Consider the following 21,049-nt stretch of genomic DNA (forward strand, 5'->3'; position numbering starts at 1 on the left):
TGGAAACAAAGAGAATTTTAATTAAAAAAGAAAAAAAACAAAGACCCCCAGAAAACTAAGTGGTCTCTTCTCCCTGCACAAATCTGCATGTTCCCTCCAACACAGAGTGCAGAGACTTCAAGTGCACGGCCCAGTGCTTCCTTCCGATCTCCCAGCAGCGCTGCCTTCTTGGAGACAAAAAAACCACAAACAAACCAACAGCCACTGCCCCAAGATCCCATGAAGGACATGGTCCCTGTTTGGCACAACGTTCAGGAGATTCTTCTCCCACAGTAATGGTATCTTAGCCAGAGAGATTGATCCTTGCCCCCTTCTGATCTTCAGTCAGCACACTCTCCTCTTCCAGCACTGTCTGACTTGCCACATCACCTCTTTGATCCTCCAGCACATGGGGTGAAATACAGTGTCTTCTTACAGGGCTTCAATGCAGCTGCTGAGTCCAGCTAAATTAATTCCTCTGGAAGTGAAGCTCCCAGAATCACACGTTCATATCGTAGCCTCCATGTGCAGAACCTTCAAGGCCTCTGAAATCTGAGAGCTGGTGTCGATCTGGCCGTACATCCCCACCAGGAAGGCCCTGTGCAGTAACACTGCTGCGTGCTCTGTGAAAGGGAAAGACAGCAGAAGGACTGATCCGAGAGCTCCGACACGCAAGCAAAGGCAATCCAACGAACACCAGGGTGCATGTTTGCAGCTGTGCAAGAAATTCTTTCCTTCCATAAGAACATGGCACAATCCACCCTCTAATAGCTCCATAGGTATATGATCATGCGAGGGATCACAACTCTGAGAAAATCATAAGGGAGCAAATCTACTTCAGGGAAGCCTCCCTTGTTTCTATGTCAAATCTCTCTGGCAATGCTCAGCCCAAAGCTGATATTGATATAGATCACCTGCGTGTTCAATGGCTTGGTCTAGGCAACACTGACCCTTGGCAACTTCCCAGGGAGGCTGTTCACAGCACAGGTGCCCACAAGACCCTTGTGAGGCCAAGCATGCACCAGAGGTGGCAGGTATCAACTTACCTTGGCAAAGGAGGGTGTATTCAGGCAGGTTCCTCAGTGCTGTCTGCACCACCTCAAAGTCTCGGCTGCCAAGGCAGTACATGAAGGTGGGAAGGAAGTCTGCAGCAATGCTGGGAGTAAAACATAGTGTAAGTACACTCCAGATCACCATCAACAGGTGTGCAAGATGGGCAGACAGTGCCCATCAGTGACTTGGGATAGCCTAAGTTCCAGTGGTCCTCACCTGGGGTTGTTTTGAATGGAGCGTAAAGCCAGGCTAAAGGCCAGGTTTCGGCAGGACTCCTCTGATGAACTCATTAGCTTCTGTAGGCTTGTCTGAAAGGAGATGCACAAATTAAGATCACACGGCCATCCAGGGAGCACAGGCTCCTCAGACTTGCATTACTACCCCTCCAGCACCAATTCAGCCCAACACACATCCAGCAGGTACTGGCTGAGCCAGGAAATCCTTCTCTGTAAGAAGGATTATCCTGGTTTTGAATACTTTAAAGCACCCTTCTGTAATCTTTTTCCACGTGGGACAGCTGAGTTTTCCCTAGGCTCCACTGTTTTCAACAGAGCTGTTCTGCTCCCTTATTGCCCCAATGCTAGGAAGAGCACAGAGCGTTCGTTCTTCCTCTGACGTAAAGAAAAGGTAAAATGGATGCTGGCAGACCCAGTACACAATGGAAAGAAGACTGCAGGGAAATAAATGCTGCCTGCTGTCAGAAGGCCTAGCTGAAGACAGATTTCTCCTATGATGCTGCAACATCCACCCAAAAAGCAGAGGAAGGGTAGCACTTAAGCTGGCTGTGCAAAACAGACTCTGGTGAAAAGAATCTTTTCCTTCCAGTGCCAGTTTGAGACACTAATACTCACAGCAAAAAAGGAGAGAATTTCTGGCCTCCGTCTGGACATCTCATCAATGTCTGTCAGCACCTCCAGGATGTCTGGTGGAAGACACAGGTTGAAAGAGATGACTGAAATTCATTGATCCAGCAAAGGATCTTTTTCTTTTTCCTTTAAAATCCAATCTCCCAAGCAGCCAAGTTTTCCCACCTGCACACAGAGCTAGCGTAATAAAGACAGTTCTTCAAAAAGGATGAGAACAGGTAGGCCACATGCCAGATCAGTACATCCCAACCTGCCCGGGCAGAGGTCACCAGCACTGTCATGCCATAGGAAGGGGAAGGAGTGGGGTGGGCTGGGAAGTTTCAATTCCAGAACACTTCACAGAATTCTTCTGTATGTGAAAGATCTTCACAAAAAGCCTCTTTTAAAAACAGTGTCGAGGCAGGATTTCTTCCCCCTATTTCTACTGTGGGAGGAAAACTGTCACCCCAACAGCACTTAGATCTGAACACTGGACAGCTATGATTTCAGACCTTTGGAGAAGCGGCATGTTGTTATACCAGGTTAACATTATTTTCTTCCATGAAGGCCATTTGGGGTTTTCTAACAGAATCCTGCTTCCCATCAGTTTGGAATTTTTATATCATTAAAAAAATGGCATTCCTATCAGCACTCCAGACCTGGCTCAGCTGAACTGCAGCACTCCTTGAATTACTCACACTATCTTCCAGAGCGCTTACAAGATCCCTGAAGAGCCTCAAAGCAGAAGCAACTGCAGCAACACTGAGCTAAGTGATAACAACGTCACAGGAAGCCTCTGTCACAGAACCATAGGTTATGGACAAGTTCAAAACAAAACCACATCCTAACTGGCTGAGACTTCCAAACACAAGACTGAAACTGGAAAGCAGCATGTAGCTGACAGAAGTAACAGGGTTGGCGTGTGACTGCATTTGCCTTGCGTCTTTGTACAGCTCTGCAGGTCCTCACTTACCCTCAACGGTTTGGCCTCTGGAGAGCCTCTTCATATACGGGGCCATTTCAGCTGGCGTGAGAGGAGTGAAGAGAGACACGCTGACAAGGGGGAAAGAGCCAGCTGCTGCTTCATCTTGGGGGATGGCAGGGGGAGAGAAGGGGGGAAGAGAAAGAGAAAGAGAGAGAACAGGTCACTCCTGACAGTCTCTGTGATTTTAACAGGGAGACAGACCCAGTATCCCCACCAGTGTAGTGGTGTATCGCAAGCTGACCAGCAACACTGCAATACAGTTCCTGGCCCTCAACATCTCTAGCCTCACTGCACCTTCTGGTACCACCTCAGCTGATGTGAAGAGAAGGAACCTTCCTGAGCTGTTTTAATACCGAATAATTTTCCCATGCAAGTTGTAAACAGTGGAGAAGTGGATGTACCCTTAGGGTCTCCTGACAGGTCAAATTCTTAAGTGTGGCTGAGGAAGGGAAAATCCACAACAATGAAACTTGCCCTTGTTGAGAGCTGTTCTTCTGCTCCAGTAGTGATACCGCTGACAGGAAAACAAATTAACCCATCCCAGATACTGGTTCCAAACTGCTGAGCATACAAGTGCCATTCTCCGCTCTAAATACCCTTTCACTGGGATGTTACAAGAAGAATGAGCACAGCATACAGCCGATAAAAGCATGTGTGTTCCAAAACATACTGCAGGTTCACCAGCTGGAATAACTTCCCCCACACTGGACTCACCACCCTTCTCTTCATCAGGGCCCCTGTCCAAGATACCGCTCTTACTAGGTAGACTCAGCCCAGCCAGGAGGGACTTCAGCATTGCTAGGTCACTGTTATCTGATGACAGGTCACTGGGGGAAGAAATGGCATGTTTAGCTTTCAGTAGCAATAAGGATATGAGGACAAATAACAGCATGTATATGTACACTAAACCAAACAGCTTCTCAGAAGCAGAAACAGGATTCGCTTTCATCATAACTGGAACTGAAATGCATTTTTCCCATATCTGCAGGTGGGACCCTGCAGCCACCGCTCAGGGAAAAGCTGAGCCTCCTGCTGGCCCTCTGGAAATGGCTGCAGGATACTACAATGCCTCAACAGGATGTTTAGGCCATCATGCGAATTGAAATAATAATTTCACTTCCTTAGCTTAAGTTTTCACCTATAATAAGGGATACGCTGCTCATCTCAACAGAGACTTAAGGGAGCTAAGGGTGAAAAAGTGCCATATTAATAGCTATTATTTTGTCACATATTCATACTGATTTCTGATTAGCTCATGGCAGCCTGACTGTGCAAGCTCTCCATGAGCTATGGCTAACAGAGTAAGGAAGCTTACTGGAGTGGATCCGAGTGCTTCTGCAAGAAGGAGACAGCTGCCTGGGCATTGCACGTGATGTACTTATGGATAAACTGGACAAATTTGCTGATGAAGGCAGCCAGGTGCCGCGAGGATTTTCTGTAGTTCTGAGAAAGGATCGAGAAGATAAGAGTTAAAAAAAAAAAAAAAAAAAAAGCAGTGATGCACTGCCCATCCTGCATCTCTAGGTACCAGGGAGTAGCTTCTTGATCTCCTGCCTCCTCTTTAAGTTCTCCAAGGTACTCGATACGCTTTTCTGTTCTTCGGTATATGAAGGTTTTCCCTTCAAATGGGAGAGAGCTGGGCTGGCCCTGTCTTACATGAGCTTCTCCCTCTAGTGGCTGGCAGCCCACGCAGGGAGGGGGAGTGGGGACTTTCCTACCAGCAGCAGCCGGATGAAGGACAGGAGACAGTCCCAGAGTGCCACCTGGTGCTCGCTCTGGAAGACCTGCGGCTGGAGCAGCTCCAGGATCCCCAGGACGTGGATGAAGAAGGTCAAGTGGTTCTGCTGCCTGAACTCCTGGAAATTGAGGTGAACACGGCCGTGCAGCAGTGCTGCAATCATTGGCAAGTGCCTGAAACACCGAACAGAAGAAAATCCAGATCTAGCTTCTTTCTAGGCAGAGTTATATATTGTTACAACTCAGTTCCTAGAAGGAAGCATTCCTTATCCTCTTCCCAGGGTTCTGGGATCTGTAGCCATAGAATCAGCAAGCCCCATTTTCCCTATGTTCTGTTCTCTACTCTCCAGTTCCAAGAGGACTGTTGCCAGACAGACATGGAGCCAAAAGAGGTGCTGCCTCATTATAAGAGATACGACTTTGCTGCCTTTTCTCTTGACTTTTGTACATAAACGTGGATTCCGTCACAATCATCGTGATTGATGCCAGTTTGTTCCCCTTCTGGGACAAGGGTGAATGCTTTTTGATGAACTCCAGATGCGCAGAGGGTTAAAGGGGAGAGTGGTACCTAAGAAGTAGGATGGGATGAGCCACAGCTAGCTTCCTGCAGGCCATATTGGCATCCCACACGCGGCTTTCTGATGACTTGGAGTCACTGGTGTCTGCGAGGAGGTTAATGAATCTGTGAACCAGGGCATCAAGCTACAAGAAAAGTAATGAGTAAACAGTTAAGAAATTTAAAGCACAATCAAGCCCCTGGCTCTTCAGCAGTGTTTCCCAATTACTTTCCAGCTACAGAGTGGGTTAACAAATGATTTTCAGGTAGAATCTGCAAGCAGATGCAACATTCCAGCTGGCACAGGATCTGAAGTCCACAGTCCCCACAGACATCAAAATAGGATCAGATGCCTGCACACTTGTGCTTCACAGAAGCCTCTGGCACACAGAAGCTTGTGGAGCTTACACTATTTTACAGAAGGATACTGCAAAATAAACTACACCTGAACTCTCTGAAGACTGCAGGCAAGGAAGGGGCAACAGAAGAGCTAGGTAAAGAAACCAAAGTGACCTAGGAAGCTTTTGCCAGTCCTCTCCTTTGGAGACACAATGGGAAGGAGGCCTTCCGATGCCTCCAACTCTACCTTGCAAGTGCTACTGTCTCTGGCTCCTTCACTGGTGAGAAGCATCTCAGGCATAGGCACAAGGAGCTCAGGTAGTTGCAGGTATAACTGAAGCAGAAGGTCCTGGCAGCATTTTCCCACAGAGCTGAAGGAAAAAGGCAAAGGTCAGCCACTGGTTCCTACATTAGTTCAACAAGGAAACATCCCAGACCCATCAGATTTGCAACAGCAGTCCTGCATATGGCAAACAGACCATGTAAAAGCAGCCACCGCCAATCCGAATTAGTGTTTTTCTCAGACTTTGCTTCTTTTGAACCACTCATATAATTCACAGTCTATGGGGATCCATCATCAAGCCATTTGGAGTTAGAAATCTTCAGTTACAAAGGGGCACAGGACAAGAAAGTTCCGCTGGCATGTCCAGTGAAGAGTTCCCACACATGGTACTTGTGGTCGTTCCCATCCCAACTGGAAGAGTAGTCAGAAGCACAACTACCGAGACTAGCCAGCCTGTTCTCTGCACACCTGCCCGCTATAGATCCCTGGCATAGTCTGTACTGGCAGGCAGTACAACGCAATAGCAACTGAGATTACTCAGTATCTTTTCTAACACCACCGTAAGTGCGGTTAGAATTAGGTCAGTTTGTTTCATTGCCACAAATACATCATCTTCCTGTTCTTCCCACAGTGCTAACATCGCTGTTAGGAAACTATCTGGTCTCCATTCAGCTTTGAGAGTTATCGTAATGGTCAGAACCAGGATGCATTATGAGCAGAGTGATTCAAGGGATGAGTAGACAAGAAGTCCCATGTGAGGGACTAGTAACTAAAAATAACCACTGCCTGAGAGAAAAAAAAAATAAATGCATGGCAAGCATTTCATTCTAAGTCCTAAAAGCAAGAGGGCCCTTAAACTTCACTTTTAAAGCCACCTTCCTGGTCCAAGTACCACTTCAAAGGACTTACTATTCCCCCAAACTTCTGGGAGGACAGCACTTTTCATAGGGGCTCTGGAACACAACATTCTTAATGAAGACATGCTGGCAAGTCTCATCATTACCTGCCTGCCCGTGCCCCAGTAACTACAATTACAGTAGACAGTGCTCCCCATTTGCAACCCCACCTGCTTCCCCACTGCTGGATGCAGCTGGTCAGATACTCCGTTACTTTTTTGATGCTCTCAAGGTCCCCATGAGAACAACTGAGCAACAAAGGCAGTCGAGACTGGATGAGTGTGCAGGAGGCCTCCTCCGTGTTCTGGTATCTGGTTTCTGCTTCAGCCAGGATCAGTTCCACCATGCTGATTAATTCTGATGCCTTTAGGTGGAGCACGAATTCCTCACGGCGCTTCTGCAATGCAAGAAAACACCCAAAACAAATCCACACCAAATCCCTACATCCTTAATTCCTTATAGTCATGCTTTCCCTGACTGGAATGGAACATCTCTTAGAACTAAACAACTGCCCCATATCTAGGAATCTGAAAGCATGCACCACAGCCCCACATGAAATCTCTTTATCCCTTTTCTACTTCTGAACTCATTTACTTCCACCTGGCATGGCTGATGGGTCAGAAACCATAATTCAGTCTCCAAACCAAAGAAATTATTTTGTGGAGAAGAGGTGCAACCCCATCTTCTTTATAAAATCAGAATTATCCCACACTGTGTTTTAGCTTGCTCACCACTGTAGCCTTCTGCCTAGATGCGTAACAGATATTGTGGCAATTGCTGCAGAGGAAATGCCTAGTTGGCAAACGTAAGTCTGTTCATATCAGCTTTTTGGACTCAACGCTGCTACTGTGATATGTAACATAGCAGAGCAACTAAGTAACCAGCTGAGGTACAGGCAGCAAATTTGGCATGCTGCACTTGTATTACTCCAGCCACCTCTTGGCCATGGGAAAAATCAGGCATCATGAAAGCATTGCCTCTCACTCCATCCAGACAGGAATCTTGGAAGAACTGAACAATTACCTGAGGAGTTCTTTGGTCCCTTCCCTGCCAGATCCGAGGAATGTGAATACAGGCCCACAAAAAATCCAAGGATGCAGTTGGGTCAAACCTGTCAGAAGACAAAGGAAGACAGATTTGCAATTAAGACTCAACAAAGCCCTCAGGCAGCACACAAATGCATGGTAGTGTCTCTAAACATCATGAGTACTGTGAAGAAAGAAACATCTGCAAATGTAAAAATAGGATCCATTAAGTCCCGAGAAGGGGTTTGGTTCTGTTCCCAGATTATGACTAAATATTTGTTGCAATAAGCACAGCACAGGGTATGGAACTGAACAAATGGCATTCAGCAAGCATGTGGCAGCTACACATAGTCTTGCACCACAAGGCCAGAAGTTGGTCATCAACACGAACAACTGGTCCATCAAGCCAGTGAATTTACTGTCCCAGAGTACTGAACACCCCACCCTGGCTGTTATCCTGGACTGCAGAAATTCATTAAATGTTAGTCTGCAAGAGATGTGTAATAATAATAAGCAAAGTGAAATACTACCAGCTTTAAAATATTGCTAGTTTAGTCATGTCCTGAATTACTACTGTTAGGTGTGACCAGCGTTTCCTGGTCCATAAGCCTAACAAGTTTAAGCAAGATACTACTACAGCGGCACTTCAGTATTTGAGAGCAATGTGCAGAAGCTGAGAGCTAGGGCTGCTCCAGAGATCAGAACTGGGAGCCTGATGCCAGGAAGGGGGTCACAGCAAGACTAGTAATGGAGTTTAGTACAGCAGAAAGATCCAGCAGAGCCTGCCCAGGTACAGAGACTGCTGTCAGTTTGCTATCCAAGCCATCTTGTAAATCCCACATTCATAAAGATTATTAACAAAAGCAATGCTAGATGGATCACCCAATGATTATAACTTCTTTTTTAGAACACAGCCAAATCTTTATGAGCTGCTTCAATCAAACAGCAGGTAATATTTATATCAAGGTACACAAATCAGCATGACTGAAATCAGCATCCTTCTCACAAAGCCTGTTTTTGGCTGGGTTACACCTCCTGGCAGACAAACCATGGAACACGGCAGCTCTTGTTCTTGGCTTCTGTTTATTCCCTCTCAGACACAACGAGTCTCCCAACTCAAAACTCCTCGCTAGGTCTGAAAAACAAGACTCACCTTTGCTCCCGGTTTCTGCAAAGCAGAAGCCTGATGCACTGGTGCAGCGTGGTCCAGCTGGACTGGTGAGTCAGAAGAGCCAAGAGATATGGGCGGAAGGAGGGCACCTGAGACCCTGCCTGAAAGGACCAACCAAGGAAGAGATGTAATAAACAGATCCTTGCTGCGAGGTGGATGTAGGAGATACTACATATATTACAGAAGGATGACAATCCAGGCAGGCAGACAGCACAGATGACAAGGCATGGATTTAAGGTTTGAACTGCAGTACTTCCTAACAGAACATGGCATCAGCCGTGAAATTCAGTTTTAGTCTTAGCTTAGTAGCGTTTATAGGCAAGATATTTATCTGTCTGCAAAAATACCACTGAAAACACAGCTGGCTGGGCTGTTACAGGACTATGTTGTGTCTGTAATGCACTTCAAAGTTCTGAAAAGAATACAGGTGAAAAAAATACAAAGGCAAGATGAAACATAAGCCTTGTGCTGAGAAGGATGTACCAGAACCTCCCTCCTGCCCGTACTGCTTTGGAACTGGTTATAGCAACATGTGACAGAACATAGAACTCCCCCTTGCCCTGTTTCCAGGTGTAAGTCAGTACCCCAGAAAAATGGTTTCAACACAGTAGTCCCTCTGCCCAACAACTCTTACTTTGTTCCAGGAGAAGAGCAGCTTCTGCTGGAGATCAGGGCAGCTGCTGATCACCTCTGGGTCCAGCATCTCCAGCCAGTCATTAAGAAGGCCAGAGGAGGGCCCTAGCCAGGCTGCTTCAGTACTGAGGAGAAAACAAAGCCAGTATCAGCAGTGGCGTCATGAACCCAGACCTACCAGTGAATTCCCATCATTGCCTAGGCTCACCTGCAACTGTCCAGTTCCTTCTTAACTGGTGTTTCTTCTCTGTCCTGGAGCAACAAGGAGCTCACCACAGCAATTGGTTTCATGGCAGGAAACCTGGCAGTGGTCTCAACAGTAGCTGAGAAGAGGACAGTCAGGAGTTCCTCCAAGTACGGAGAGTGAGTTTCAATCAGACCTTGAAGGACTAGCAGAGGGAGAAAGACATCACTCATTAACTTCAGGATGTGGTGAAAGCTATGCAACCTTATAAGAGTATCATGAAGGCAACAAGTCCAGCATTCCTGAGAGCCTGTCTCAGTAAGGCAGACAGATGCCATTTTTCGCTGGGATAGTAGGCTCCTGTTTCTCTTAGCAGAAACCAATGGTTTGCTGAGAAGCTTAACCCCAGCCCCAGATGACCATTTATAAACCCACATACCAGCGCAGGGGAAGGAGGTAAACAAGATAGGACCAAGTTTAGATCAGTTCACATGTTCTGATCCAGGCAGAAGGCAGCTTCCTACAGCTTGCACAGTAGGCACTCCCTTGCTGGGCTGGAAGTTCAACCTGCTGCTGCAAGAGGGAAGGAGAGCAGAAGGACAGCCATACCTTTGCTGATGAGCTCCGGCTCCACATTACACTTCTCTCCTGATTTCAGGGTTGCAATGATGGCACGTACCGTGGAGCTGATCAAGTCAGGGTCACGGCGGAAAGTCAGAGCTTCTGTGAGGTGCAAGAAACCACCTCGAACTGCAAAGAAATTACAGCACTGGCATCACAGGGCCAAGCCAGCCCCCACATCAGGCTTCCCTTCTACAGATGCCCCATGTGGCTCTAGGGCACAACTACTCAAACATATAAACATGCTGCATTCTACTGCCATTTTGCTCCCACCAAACTCCTCGACAGCCCTTCTGCACGTTACAGAGATGTGGAAGAGAAAACCATAACCACAAACCCATTTCCATACCTAAGCTCTTGGTTATGGACTCCTAACAGATAGTGGATGATAAACAACACTACAAGTCACAATATGACCTTGTTTCAGAGGCATTTCTTGCACACTCGTCTTTCAGGACTGCAGCTAGCACAGAATTCCTGGCCTGAGCAACTGAAGGTTTTCTGTGAAAGACCTGCTGTGCTTGTTGAGATGCTACCAGGTGTCTACTGCAAACTCCCAGAATTAAGTCACTTGTTTGCATCCTTATGGAGTTTATACAGCACAGTACCAACCTCTCTTTGCTTATCCTAAGCATACCTCTCTAAAAGGCAGCACACCACACCTTCTGCTCTAGGTACAGTTGTTTCTGTCCCTTTCTTGTCCCACTTCATCTACTCTGAGTCCCATAAGCTGCACAATGCCCGTACCATCACTGATCCTGTGCCTTGAGGAGTACTGCACAGCAAAGGCCTTCAGCTGGGCACGCAGAGGACCATCTTCCACTGCAGGGTTCTCCAACCACTGCAGCATCTGCATGAGAACTTTGAAGAAGAGCGAGGAGAAGGTAGTGTCTTGTGGCATGCAGCGCTGGGGAGTGCAGCAAAAGAGACTTGCTTACACACACTTCCAAGAATACAACAAAGACAGCAGGAAAGATGCAACCAGTGGCACATACTGCCAATACATACAGCACATCTACTCTGTTGGACTAGCTCACTAGAAGGCTTCTAGTGTACAAATGCAAGGCAGAAGACTGTCACACACACAGTACCTCTCCCAGCATAACTAAGGGAACTTTGTGGCTTCTTTCATCATGATGAAAGGAATGAGATATTTCATCGGATAAATCTCAGCCTGCTCTGAAGGCTACCTTAAGGAATTACAAACTTCAGCTCTCAAGTTGTCTGCAAACGCCTTGGCTTGCAAGACATGTCCACGCTACAAAAAGTGCAGACTAGAAATACCAAAACCAACAGAGACCCACAGCCACAAATCCACAGTGCTGCACAGTAACCAGACGAGGTAAGGTACACCCAACCCTGTATGTAAGCCCCAACCCTCAGCAGTGCTAGGCTAACGTGGCCAGCCTGCACCCAAATGCCCATGTCCAGGCAACCTGAGTCTCTCTGTGTCATGCGCAGCACTACACAGGTAGAGGGCACGCACGCAACAGAGCAGATGCACTGCAGCCTGTTTCCTCCTCACTGCTCTTTGTTAAATGCCACAGAGATTCTCATCGTACACCACTCACCTGATACTGGTACAACTGGCGCATCAGCGGGCAGGAGATGAAGTGGTTACGATGCATTGCCATCACCAATGCACCGCTGTGCGGTGAGTTCATCAGTGCAGCTACCGCCTGGAGAAGTCGGGCTGTGATCCCCGTCACTTGTGTGCTCCCTTGGTGGATGCGAGCCAGTTCCTGGCCCAGGGCCTGCTGTAACGCCAGGGCAAGCGGGCGCAGATTTGAATTCTGCCATCGTGGGTCTGGATTTAGTGGGAAAAGCTGGTAGGATACAAGAGAGAATAAGTTTATGAGAGGAAATGAAAGAACCTGCTATACCATAAACATCCTGAGGCAGAGGACTGATTTACCTTGTGCAATTACACTGACTGTGGGTTATAACTGGAACCACCTGACACAGCCTTTTCAGTATTTTAGTGCCTGGTACAGGAACATAAGCAGCATCTACACAACCTCAACATGACTATCACCACCAATACTGTGGTGGAATCACCATACTACCTAGATACAGTCAACCAACTCAGCCAATGAATTCCCTGCAGGCTCCTTCTGCAGGCAACTGAGAGGGAGGCTCTGCGAGCAGACAAGCCAGAGTACAAATGCTGTTTGCACACAGCTTTGCTGCCAAGGTCCTGCAAGCATTTCACAAATCCTCCATCCACTGCTGAGAGGAAAGGCACTATACACAGAACAAACAAGGTGCAGAGACAGTAACACGCTAGTAGGCACCGAGTATTAGGCACGATCAAAAGCCACATCACGTTCAAACTACAACCATGTACAAACTACAAAACCTTCCAGTATCAATTCCACCAGGATGCAATGGCACAGTCTCATTGCATGTGCAGCTTTCGTACCTATTGCCTACAAACACTGTAGGAGGAAGGGGTCAGAAGATGCAAGTATCTTATATGGATTTTTTGGAGGTGCTGCAGGGAAGCAGCTGATCAGCTAGAGGTTATACCAGTACCTGCAGAAAGATGCCTGCCAGATCATCTTCTGGGCCCAGAACCCGGACCTGGCTTAAGGCCCGGATCCGGTTCTGACCTTGGGAGTTCTCCGGACTAGATTTTGACCTTGCAGTCTCAGCACTGTCTGTGAGAGGAATAAAAGACAAGAAAGGAAGATACCATTACAGTAGCTAGCATCTGGAGCCCTCATACTAGATCACTTTCAGCTTTACAGTCTCTAACTACTAAGGAATTCAGTAGCTTTTCTCTCGAGGCTGAGCAAGACCTATTTTTCCAAATCACTCAGAACAACTCATTGTAGAAAACTCAAAAAATTGGAATTTCTCCCTTTTCCAGGAGTGAAAAACTCTAGCAGGGCCTGGTGTCTAACTGTAGCTTATTGATACATTGCAACATAACCCATTCTGAAGACAGCTCTTCCTGTTCCTCTCAACAGCAACAGAGGAACGAAGTCTGGAACATGACTCAGATTTGGAAGCTTAGGCTATCCCAGGCAATACCTCGGCGGGCTGGTAAGGAGGCAGTGAGCAGGGAGTGGAATGTCTGGCCTCCTGTTGCTCCTCTCTCATGCTGAACCTCCACAAGGTGAGCCATGTAGTCTGAAAAGGAAAAAATATGAATATGTCATCATCTTGCCCTCTTTAGCAAAGCAGGACAGAACTGGTTGCTGTTTGTACAGCTCCCACAGTGAAGAAAATTTGCTGTTCTTATGGACTTCATAAGCACACTGCTTTTAAGCTTATTTCTTTTACAAGGTAGCCTCCAAATTACCTTTTTAGACTGTACAATCCAATTCACAAAATCCTTCTCTATGTCAGGAAATACAGCCAAGGGCCACCCAGACAAGCTCTAAGGAGGTGTCCACAGTGGCAAAAGGCTGCCAAAGCAGCCTGTGCACAGAGTTTGCTGAACTAGTTTGGATTTTTCCAAAGAAGTCACAGGAGACACTTGTGAAAACTGTTCAAGGAAGAGCAAGATGCCTAGTCAGTCTCATATAAAGCTCTTACTCTTGTCCATGATGTTCTGCTCCAGCGTCTGTGGGTCGTGAGATACTGCCTGATCCAGGTACTGCAGAAGTTTGCTCATGCTGGACACTGGGATTCCAAAGGACTGAACAAAGAGAAGCAGCTGCTGTGGCTCCAGGTCCTGCAGGGCTGAAATACACAAACACTGAGTCTCAGACTTCTGAATTGCCCACAGAGGGTCACCTTTATTACCTGATCTTTGTAGTTTTGGCTGGACCACAGTGACATGCTAATGACAGGGCTGCAGAGAGCCTAAAGCCAGAAGTCCGACAGCTGCCTACTATGCTTTCTCTCCTCTGCAAATCATTGCCTCCTTATTGCATCTTCCAGTTAATTCACTCACTGGCTAATTTCATCTTCTGTTTAATTTGATCAAAACCTCAGTAACCAAATCATTCATATTAAAAAATAACTTCCACCCTATCTGTTGATAGCTGCAGGCAGGAATTATTGAATAATTCAATCACTGGCTATAGACAGCTGTCATTTAATTAGTAAGAAAGGGATGAACACTCTGAATACCAAGATGAAAAACAGCACTGACGAGCCGTGCAAGGACAAAAATAACTACAGGTATAGCTTACAACCTTCAGGCATTGCTTTCCACGCTGCAAGCACGGCATGCCCCATGGAAACTCTACTGTGCCTGCTGCCTGGTGACTGCATAGCTTAGTTCCATCTGAATTGTTGTAATGAAGATGGGACTCCAATTCAGAGTCCCCTGCTTCCTTTAAAATACAGAAAGTCCAATATCCATACAGACTCACTGCTCTACTTTGAAAGTAATAGTGACTACATGTGAAAGCCAGCAAGACAGAGCACCTGGATCAGAGTGGGGAGAACTGCCTTCCATCCTGCAGTAAGGAGCCCGACCAAAGGCACCGACCTCTCCAGTCTCAGCTTTCACCAAGTTCTGCTCTTAATGCTGTGGGGCCTGATGGCTAGCAAGGCTGTATTTGTTCTCAAACCGTACATGAACTACACATCGTGACAGAGTAAGGAATCACCCTGGGGCATCCCATAACACTCCCTGCCCAGAACCAGCTCATATTCTGTCTATGTTTGACAGCCCTAAGGGACATAGTAAAGAACTGATCATATGTTTAGACTGCGACTGTCACAAAATCCAGAGACACACTCCTTTCTAAATCCAGGCTCCCTGCTCAGCTGCAGCGTCTATAGTGACTGACGGCGCCACCCAAAGGCATCCAAGTAGAACGGCTGGGCACACAGAGAGCTGGAGCAGGGAAGTCCCTCCCTTTCCTTTCAGGAAGGTCTGAAGCACTGACAAACATCTTACAGGCTCACCTGCATCCACAAGACGCGGGACCTCAGAGCGGATCATACGCAGCTTTAGCCAGTCAGGGAGTAGCAGAGCCTCCTCCGAGGTATCAACCAGAAAAGCAGTAGGAAGGGGCTTTTTCTCTGGGAACCATATATCCAGTAGGGTATAAAAATCACCGTCCCCTGCTTAAGAGTGGATACAAAATTATCTCCCACTGTTCATACGCATCTAGAACACCCTGCCCTTCTCTATACAAATTAATACACCAGAACACTTTGTTGTTCAACAGTCAGAAACAACTTGGGAATAAACACTATCAAGTGGAAATGTGAACTACGTATCTGAGTGCCCACCTCTTGCACCACAGTAAGTCTCCAAGTCCTTGTTTAGCAGGGAGGGACATACCATCATTTCAATATTTCCTGCTGTCTGCAGAAGGCAAAAATAAGTCTGCAAATCCTCACTCTGTGCAGCAATATTCTGATAGATCCTACAGCTACAAACAAGTACTGCAAGGGACAAGCCTGTGCACGGAAGGATTAACAACACCCTGACCTGTCAGGAGATGGCAGACAAAAGAAAGGCTCTCCGTATTGTCCATGATCCCTTGAATAAATCTCAGCACACTTCACTAACCTTGAGGTGGCCCTAGTGTCAGGAGAATAACCATCGCATGAACCACAAGGATGTGCATAGTGGCTGTTTCCCCACTAGTCCAACGAAGGAACACCTGATCCTGGGACTCTGACTGGAAAAAGGCAGAAAAAAAAAGGGATGAACAAAGGTCAGGAGAGAAAGGAGAATGAGATTTGTGAGATACAGATGGAAGGAGAACATGAGAATGGACAAGTTTAGTCAGACCAGATTTCCACCTAGCCCAATATCTCCAACAGTGGCCACAACAGACACTCAAGGAAGAGTTTATGTCCACATATACTTGGCTCTGAAATTATGCCAACATCCAATTGTTTTCAGATCAGGGAACTCTTGAACCAGATGTGGTTTATATATATTCAGTAACCCACAAAGGGCTTCTCTTTTGTTAACTTGTCCAGGTTTTTTTCCCACTTAAGAAAATCAGGGAGGCACTCACCCAGCTGTACACCTCCTCGCCCTCCTTACTCTGGCGCATACGCTTGATGTAGCGAGAAAAGATGGAGAGAAGAGCAACAAGCACTGCATCTGATTCAGCACAGTACGACAGCTTGGAGAAGAGGTGAGACATAATAGTAGAGCGCTCCACTATGAGTCTGGCTACATCCTGCAAGGGGAAAAGATCTGTGAGGTCTTAACTGAACAACAAGCCAAGTCCTCCTCTTTCATTGCATCACCTTCTCCAGTTTCCATCATCAGCCCAGTTAACACCACTCTGGAAATTAATGTGTAGAGTCAAGAGTAGAACTGTCACAATGGGGAAAAACACCAATGCTTTGCATGCAACGTGTGATACCTTACAGAGTCCCCAGCTGTAGCACAGCTGTAGCACAGCTGCATTCTGATGCTTCCCATTACAAAGTGACCATTTACCTAGTAAAAATCTGCATTTCTCTGAAGAAACAAATCTACTGACTCTTATCATTTAACCTTCTCCACGTAACTAAACAGATCTGTGGAGGTAGAAAGAGCACATGAGACTTAAAAGCAATAAAAAATAAGTACCCAGTGAAAGAACAATTAAAAAAATAATCATTGCTTAAAAAAAAAATATCACCAAAAACTTTTTAAAAAAGTATTTAAAAAATAAGAAATCCAGTCTGGGTTATAGGAGAGTGAATATCCCACCGCTAAGGTTCCTGACCTCCCCAGATACACATGAGTGCAGGTTTAGCACCTGCTTACTACTGGACTGGAGGTTATTGCTCCGATTACCATTTCATGATATGAAACAAGACACAGGTTGCCTTCCAACACATACACAGAAACACAAACACGCAATTATCAGATTCATGTGCTCCCAAATCACTCATCCTGCTGGCACAACAAGTCACATGCCTATCACGGTCCTGAGACATGCCAGGTCTCCCCCATGCAATCCCTCTGCCCCGGCAACCTGGTCTCTCACCAGAGCGAGGTCATTGTGCTGTCCCTGCTCCTCCACTGGGGCGTGCTGGGAGAGGTACACCAGGTAGGCACTGATGGTCTGGGGATCTGTCTCCATGTGGATGGCCTAGAATGAGAATTCCGTGTTAGAAATCTGGACTTCACGAGAACAAGGACGAGCGTAAGAAGAATTCTTCTGCAAGCATACAGACATGTCGATATCGTGCCCACACACAGTTTGCTCAGATTCATTTTAGCACAAGTAGCACAAAGAATAAGCTGGTCACCTACCCCTACTAACACCCACCTGTTGCAAGGCAAGAGCTGTTGTTGCTCTAACACTGTCAAACAGCGGCAGCCTCGGGAGGTCTCTCAGCAGCCACTGATATCCCTGCAGCAGTTCAGAATCGCCAGAGTCTTCTTCCATGGGGTGATCTTTTTCCTCTCCATCACGCAGTCCCCCTTCTGACAGCACCAAGGACAGGCCCTGCAGAAGTCACACGGACACTGCTGTTGCCGTTTGAAGCCACAGCTGGACCACTAGTTTCATACTAGTGAATATAACAGAAACAAGCTTCTAAAAGCATGGAATGACCCAAATGCAGCACACAACAGGTTTCATATCTCATATAATTTATTTGCTTGACAACTACCCTGTTTGGCGTTTCAGTCTTCTCTAAGCATTATTTTTTTGAGGTCTCTGCAATTTTGCTTGCCTTGACTACACTCTAGAACACCAGACACTTGCTCGTTTACATTCCCCACAGAGAACAGCTGCTGCCAATTACTCCATGTAGCACATGATCTGCTGAGTCTACACCTGAACTTCACAGGAAACATAGCAAAATCCAGCTCCTCTTAAGTACTACTTGGCTGTTGAACAAAGGTGGATTCAGAGCAGCAGGGAGCAGAAGTGCATTTGACAGGGTTTGGAGACTGAGGCAAGTTACTGAAGAAAGATGACACCAAACAATTTCACTGTGCTGGCTCTGGGAATCATTGGAATCTAAGACTGCCCTCAGCTTCTGACAAACCTTAGTCAAGAAGATTTTCATTTTGCTCACCTTCATGGCCAGGACCCGCGAGGCCACCTGGGAGGAACTCAGGCGTCGCAGGAAATAGTCAAGCACCTCGCAGGTTGTCTGTTCATCTGCTTTGGGACCCAACAGCAAGTCTTGCAACCGTCCAAGCAACTGCCTTTGTTTCTGTTGTCTCTGTGGACCGAGAAGGCAGCCTTTCCAGTGAAATCAAATCTGGGATGCACACAGAAAGTAGATAACAGAAGTGATCCCCAAGAGACTGCTACTCACCTGGCGTTTCTTGGCACGCTGGTCCTTACTCTCACCCTCCTCTTCTTCTTCACCTGAGGTTGACTCATCAGCAGCATCATGAAGCAGGAACTCACAAAGGCACTGCACAGGTAGGACGTCCAAGGAGCCCTCGCTGGACTGAACCAGATCTGCCAGCCATGGCATTGACTGTGATGAGGCCTAGGAAGCAGGAGAGTAACAATGCAGGATCAGCAGTAGATGCAGCACACTGATCGTTTAACTCCTGAGCAGTAAAGCACCTTCCCCGGCATCTTACTTAGCTTCCTTTTGACCCTCACTCTGCTCAAGTTTTAGAGACAAGAGATCACACCACAACACAGCCAAGACATCGAGGGAGCCCACCTGTCTTTGAATGATATTGAGAAGAAAGTCAGGATGACGACTGCGACACAAGAGGTGGCCCAAGCGAAGTGACTGGTTCAGGCTTTTCACCTGCTCCAGGACATGTGGTGGAGGTCTGCGTGGAGGGCCCCTGCCAGAAAAAAAAAACCAGGAAGTTATCCACGGGCAGACATTATTTCACCCTGGTGTTGATAAGGACCAGTCAGTTCAGCAGTGCATGAGGGTCACATGCAGGTGGCAACACAAGGACAAGGACCAAATGTGACACTTATCCCATGGGCCACCAAATCTTAGTGCTCTTCTTGCCCACATCAACCACCCTATGAGCAGTAGGGGTCCCTGACTAGCATTAACTGGGATTTCATGATGGCACCAGACTGCAGAAGGCTACTTACTGAGGGTCCAGACTTGTCAGCTGTGACAGCAAGAGGCTGCTGCTCTCTGTAATTGTTTGTTTTGTGGATGCAGCAGCCAGATGACCCTCAAATGCAAGAATCTCCTGTTTTTCCCTCTGGGAGATTTGAAGTTCACGATTAATCATCTCTGTGCGTGTCTCCTCATCAGTCAAGGTACATTGAGGATAGGAATAATTACTGAGAAAATAAGTTTAAAAAAAAAAAAAGAAAATGTTTATCTTGGCCTATTCAAAACTCACAAATGACAGTCAAATTCTGCAAGATCTCATCTCCATTAGGCAACACAGAAAAATGAAGGCAGCTTCCTAACAGGGCCAGGGAGACCAAGACCTTTTCAGCAAGACACATCAGTCATCCCTCCCTTTTCCTCAACTTTATTCCCCTAATTATAACATTTCTGCTGAGGGAAGGCACCTTTCCCACTCAAACTGCAGTGATGTTGCCAGCCAGCTTATTTCACACCAGGCCCACTGAAAAGGAAGGAGCCAGGTGGCACGGATTTCATTCAGAAATACGTGTTTAAATCCCTATATAAATCAAATAGAACACTGTAAACATACTAACTTGGTCATGACCATTTCCATGAGCATCTTCAGAGAGGGGTACTCCTCCCATGCAGCCAGACCTGCAGCAAAGAAGGGCAATCAGGAACACAGGGAAAAAAGTGAGGGTATTATAGAAATTCTAACACACTCCAAAGTGGGGAGACACAACAAACTCATTTTGGAACAGCTCACCACACTTAAGAGCACAGACAATGTGATTCCAGCCACACGTTGGCCCAAGCTCCCACACTGTATTTTTGCACACACAGGGAATACGCAGTCAATTAACTGCGGTTATCTCACCAACCCAGGACATGCCTTGAGTATGGGCAACCAGACTTCAGCAGAAAGCACCTTGGCCAATTTTTGCAGCAGAACTAGTGTCCTGAGAAATGTCCACACTCACCAATGTTTTCAGGATTGAATGCAGCCACGACAAGCAGGAGAGGCCAGGCTTTCCAGTAGAGGGTAGAAATAGCTAGATTTGGAGGCTGGTACCTGCAAAAACCATCAAAAGATGTAAGCCCATCTCAAGACTGCTTTTCTCCTTAACCACGCACTGTTTAGATTCAGCCACACCAGCTCAGTAGTTTTCAGAAAACGCAACAACAACAAAAAAAAATCTCTCTGAGAAGGGACAGCAGGGTTCAGCTGAAAAGTTCTAGAAGGCCAGAGTGCTTGTAAAGGAAAGTTCATTCCATGACTCAGGTCTTAACTGCTCTAGAGAAATTCCTGCCTGAACATGACATGGGAAAGGTTTCCTTATGATGTTGTTATGACAAGTCATAATAGAGAAAAGCATCTTAAAATCTGTGAGCCAGGGTTGTTAGTCAGAAGGTGAAAATGAGCTAGATCACAGGAAGATTGTCTATGTGATAAGCTTACCCTGGGGGTAGCTGGATATTCTCTGGATGGTGGTAAGTGCACAGATTTAAGACTGCATCGATCAGCTGGATTCTTTCTACCCTCAGGACCTCGACATCTAGAGAAGGGGAAGAAAAGACTAAGCAAGTTATTGACCTGTCTACCTGGCTGAAAGTCCTTCAAGAAAAGCATCACACTATAAGAAAAGTTTTACTTCAAACAACTACGTTATTGTGGGCTTCTTTTCATGATATTACAGGAACCAAAAACCCAACAACACTCTCAAAGCAGCAACACTTAAAAAAAAGCTGTAAGTCAATACTTAAGGATATCAAGCTCTGCAGCTGCAATTTGGTTT

The 21,049-nt window shown here is 46.6% G+C and overlaps 1 protein-coding gene across 3 annotated transcripts in view; it reads right to left on the bottom strand.

Annotated features, from left to right (window-relative positions):
* Positions 1 to 21,049, bottom strand: part of INTS1 (integrator complex subunit 1) — a 29,153-nt gene continuing 8,104 nt past the window's right edge. The window contains exons 15-47 of one of the 3 annotated variants that reach the window (XM_040591229.1): positions 20,713 to 20,809; positions 20,234 to 20,325; positions 19,847 to 19,907; positions 19,262 to 19,459; positions 18,867 to 18,996; positions 18,504 to 18,683; positions 18,258 to 18,407; positions 17,501 to 17,680; positions 17,216 to 17,320; positions 16,247 to 16,414; positions 15,790 to 15,901; positions 15,177 to 15,335; positions 13,851 to 13,997; positions 13,344 to 13,442; positions 12,843 to 12,967; positions 11,879 to 12,133; positions 11,055 to 11,214; positions 10,296 to 10,436; positions 9,711 to 9,891; positions 9,504 to 9,627; positions 8,852 to 8,970; positions 7,697 to 7,784; positions 6,844 to 7,070; positions 5,742 to 5,865; positions 5,168 to 5,301; positions 4,581 to 4,773; positions 4,178 to 4,305; positions 3,577 to 3,689; positions 2,851 to 2,964; positions 1,884 to 1,954; positions 1,249 to 1,340; positions 1,026 to 1,135; positions 1 to 602 (exon numbers count right to left, since the gene is read on the bottom strand). In XM_040591229.1, the coding sequence (XP_040447163.1) occupies positions 487 to 602; positions 1,026 to 1,135; positions 1,249 to 1,340; positions 1,884 to 1,954; positions 2,851 to 2,964; positions 3,577 to 3,689; positions 4,178 to 4,305; positions 4,581 to 4,773; positions 5,168 to 5,301; positions 5,742 to 5,865; positions 6,844 to 7,070; positions 7,697 to 7,784; positions 8,852 to 8,970; positions 9,504 to 9,627; positions 9,711 to 9,891; positions 10,296 to 10,436; positions 11,055 to 11,214; positions 11,879 to 12,133; positions 12,843 to 12,967; positions 13,344 to 13,442; positions 13,851 to 13,997; positions 15,177 to 15,335; positions 15,790 to 15,901; positions 16,247 to 16,414; positions 17,216 to 17,320; positions 17,501 to 17,680; positions 18,258 to 18,407; positions 18,504 to 18,683; positions 18,867 to 18,996; positions 19,262 to 19,459; positions 19,847 to 19,907; positions 20,234 to 20,325; positions 20,713 to 20,809 (4,493 nt within the window). In that variant the 3' untranslated portion in view covers positions 1 to 486. Of the gene's footprint in view, positions 603 to 1,025; positions 1,136 to 1,248; positions 1,341 to 1,883; positions 1,955 to 2,850; positions 2,965 to 3,576; positions 3,690 to 4,177; positions 4,306 to 4,580; positions 4,774 to 5,167; positions 5,302 to 5,741; positions 5,866 to 6,843; positions 7,071 to 7,696; positions 7,785 to 8,851; positions 8,971 to 9,503; positions 9,628 to 9,710; positions 9,892 to 10,295; positions 10,437 to 11,054; positions 11,215 to 11,878; positions 12,134 to 12,842; positions 12,968 to 13,343; positions 13,443 to 13,850; positions 13,998 to 15,176; positions 15,339 to 15,789; positions 15,902 to 16,246; positions 16,415 to 17,215; positions 17,321 to 17,500; positions 17,681 to 18,257; positions 18,408 to 18,503; positions 18,684 to 18,866; positions 18,997 to 19,261; positions 19,460 to 19,846; positions 19,908 to 20,233; positions 20,326 to 20,712; positions 20,810 to 21,049 lie in introns of all 3 variants that reach the window. The other 2 variants (XM_040591230.1, XM_040591228.1) reach the window with 2 other exon arrangements.

This window comes from Falco naumanni, chromosome 4 (genome assembly GCF_017639655.2).
Source record: "Falco naumanni isolate bFalNau1 chromosome 4, bFalNau1.pat, whole genome shotgun sequence".
NCBI lineage: Eukaryota > Metazoa > Chordata > Aves > Falconiformes > Falconidae > Falco > Falco naumanni.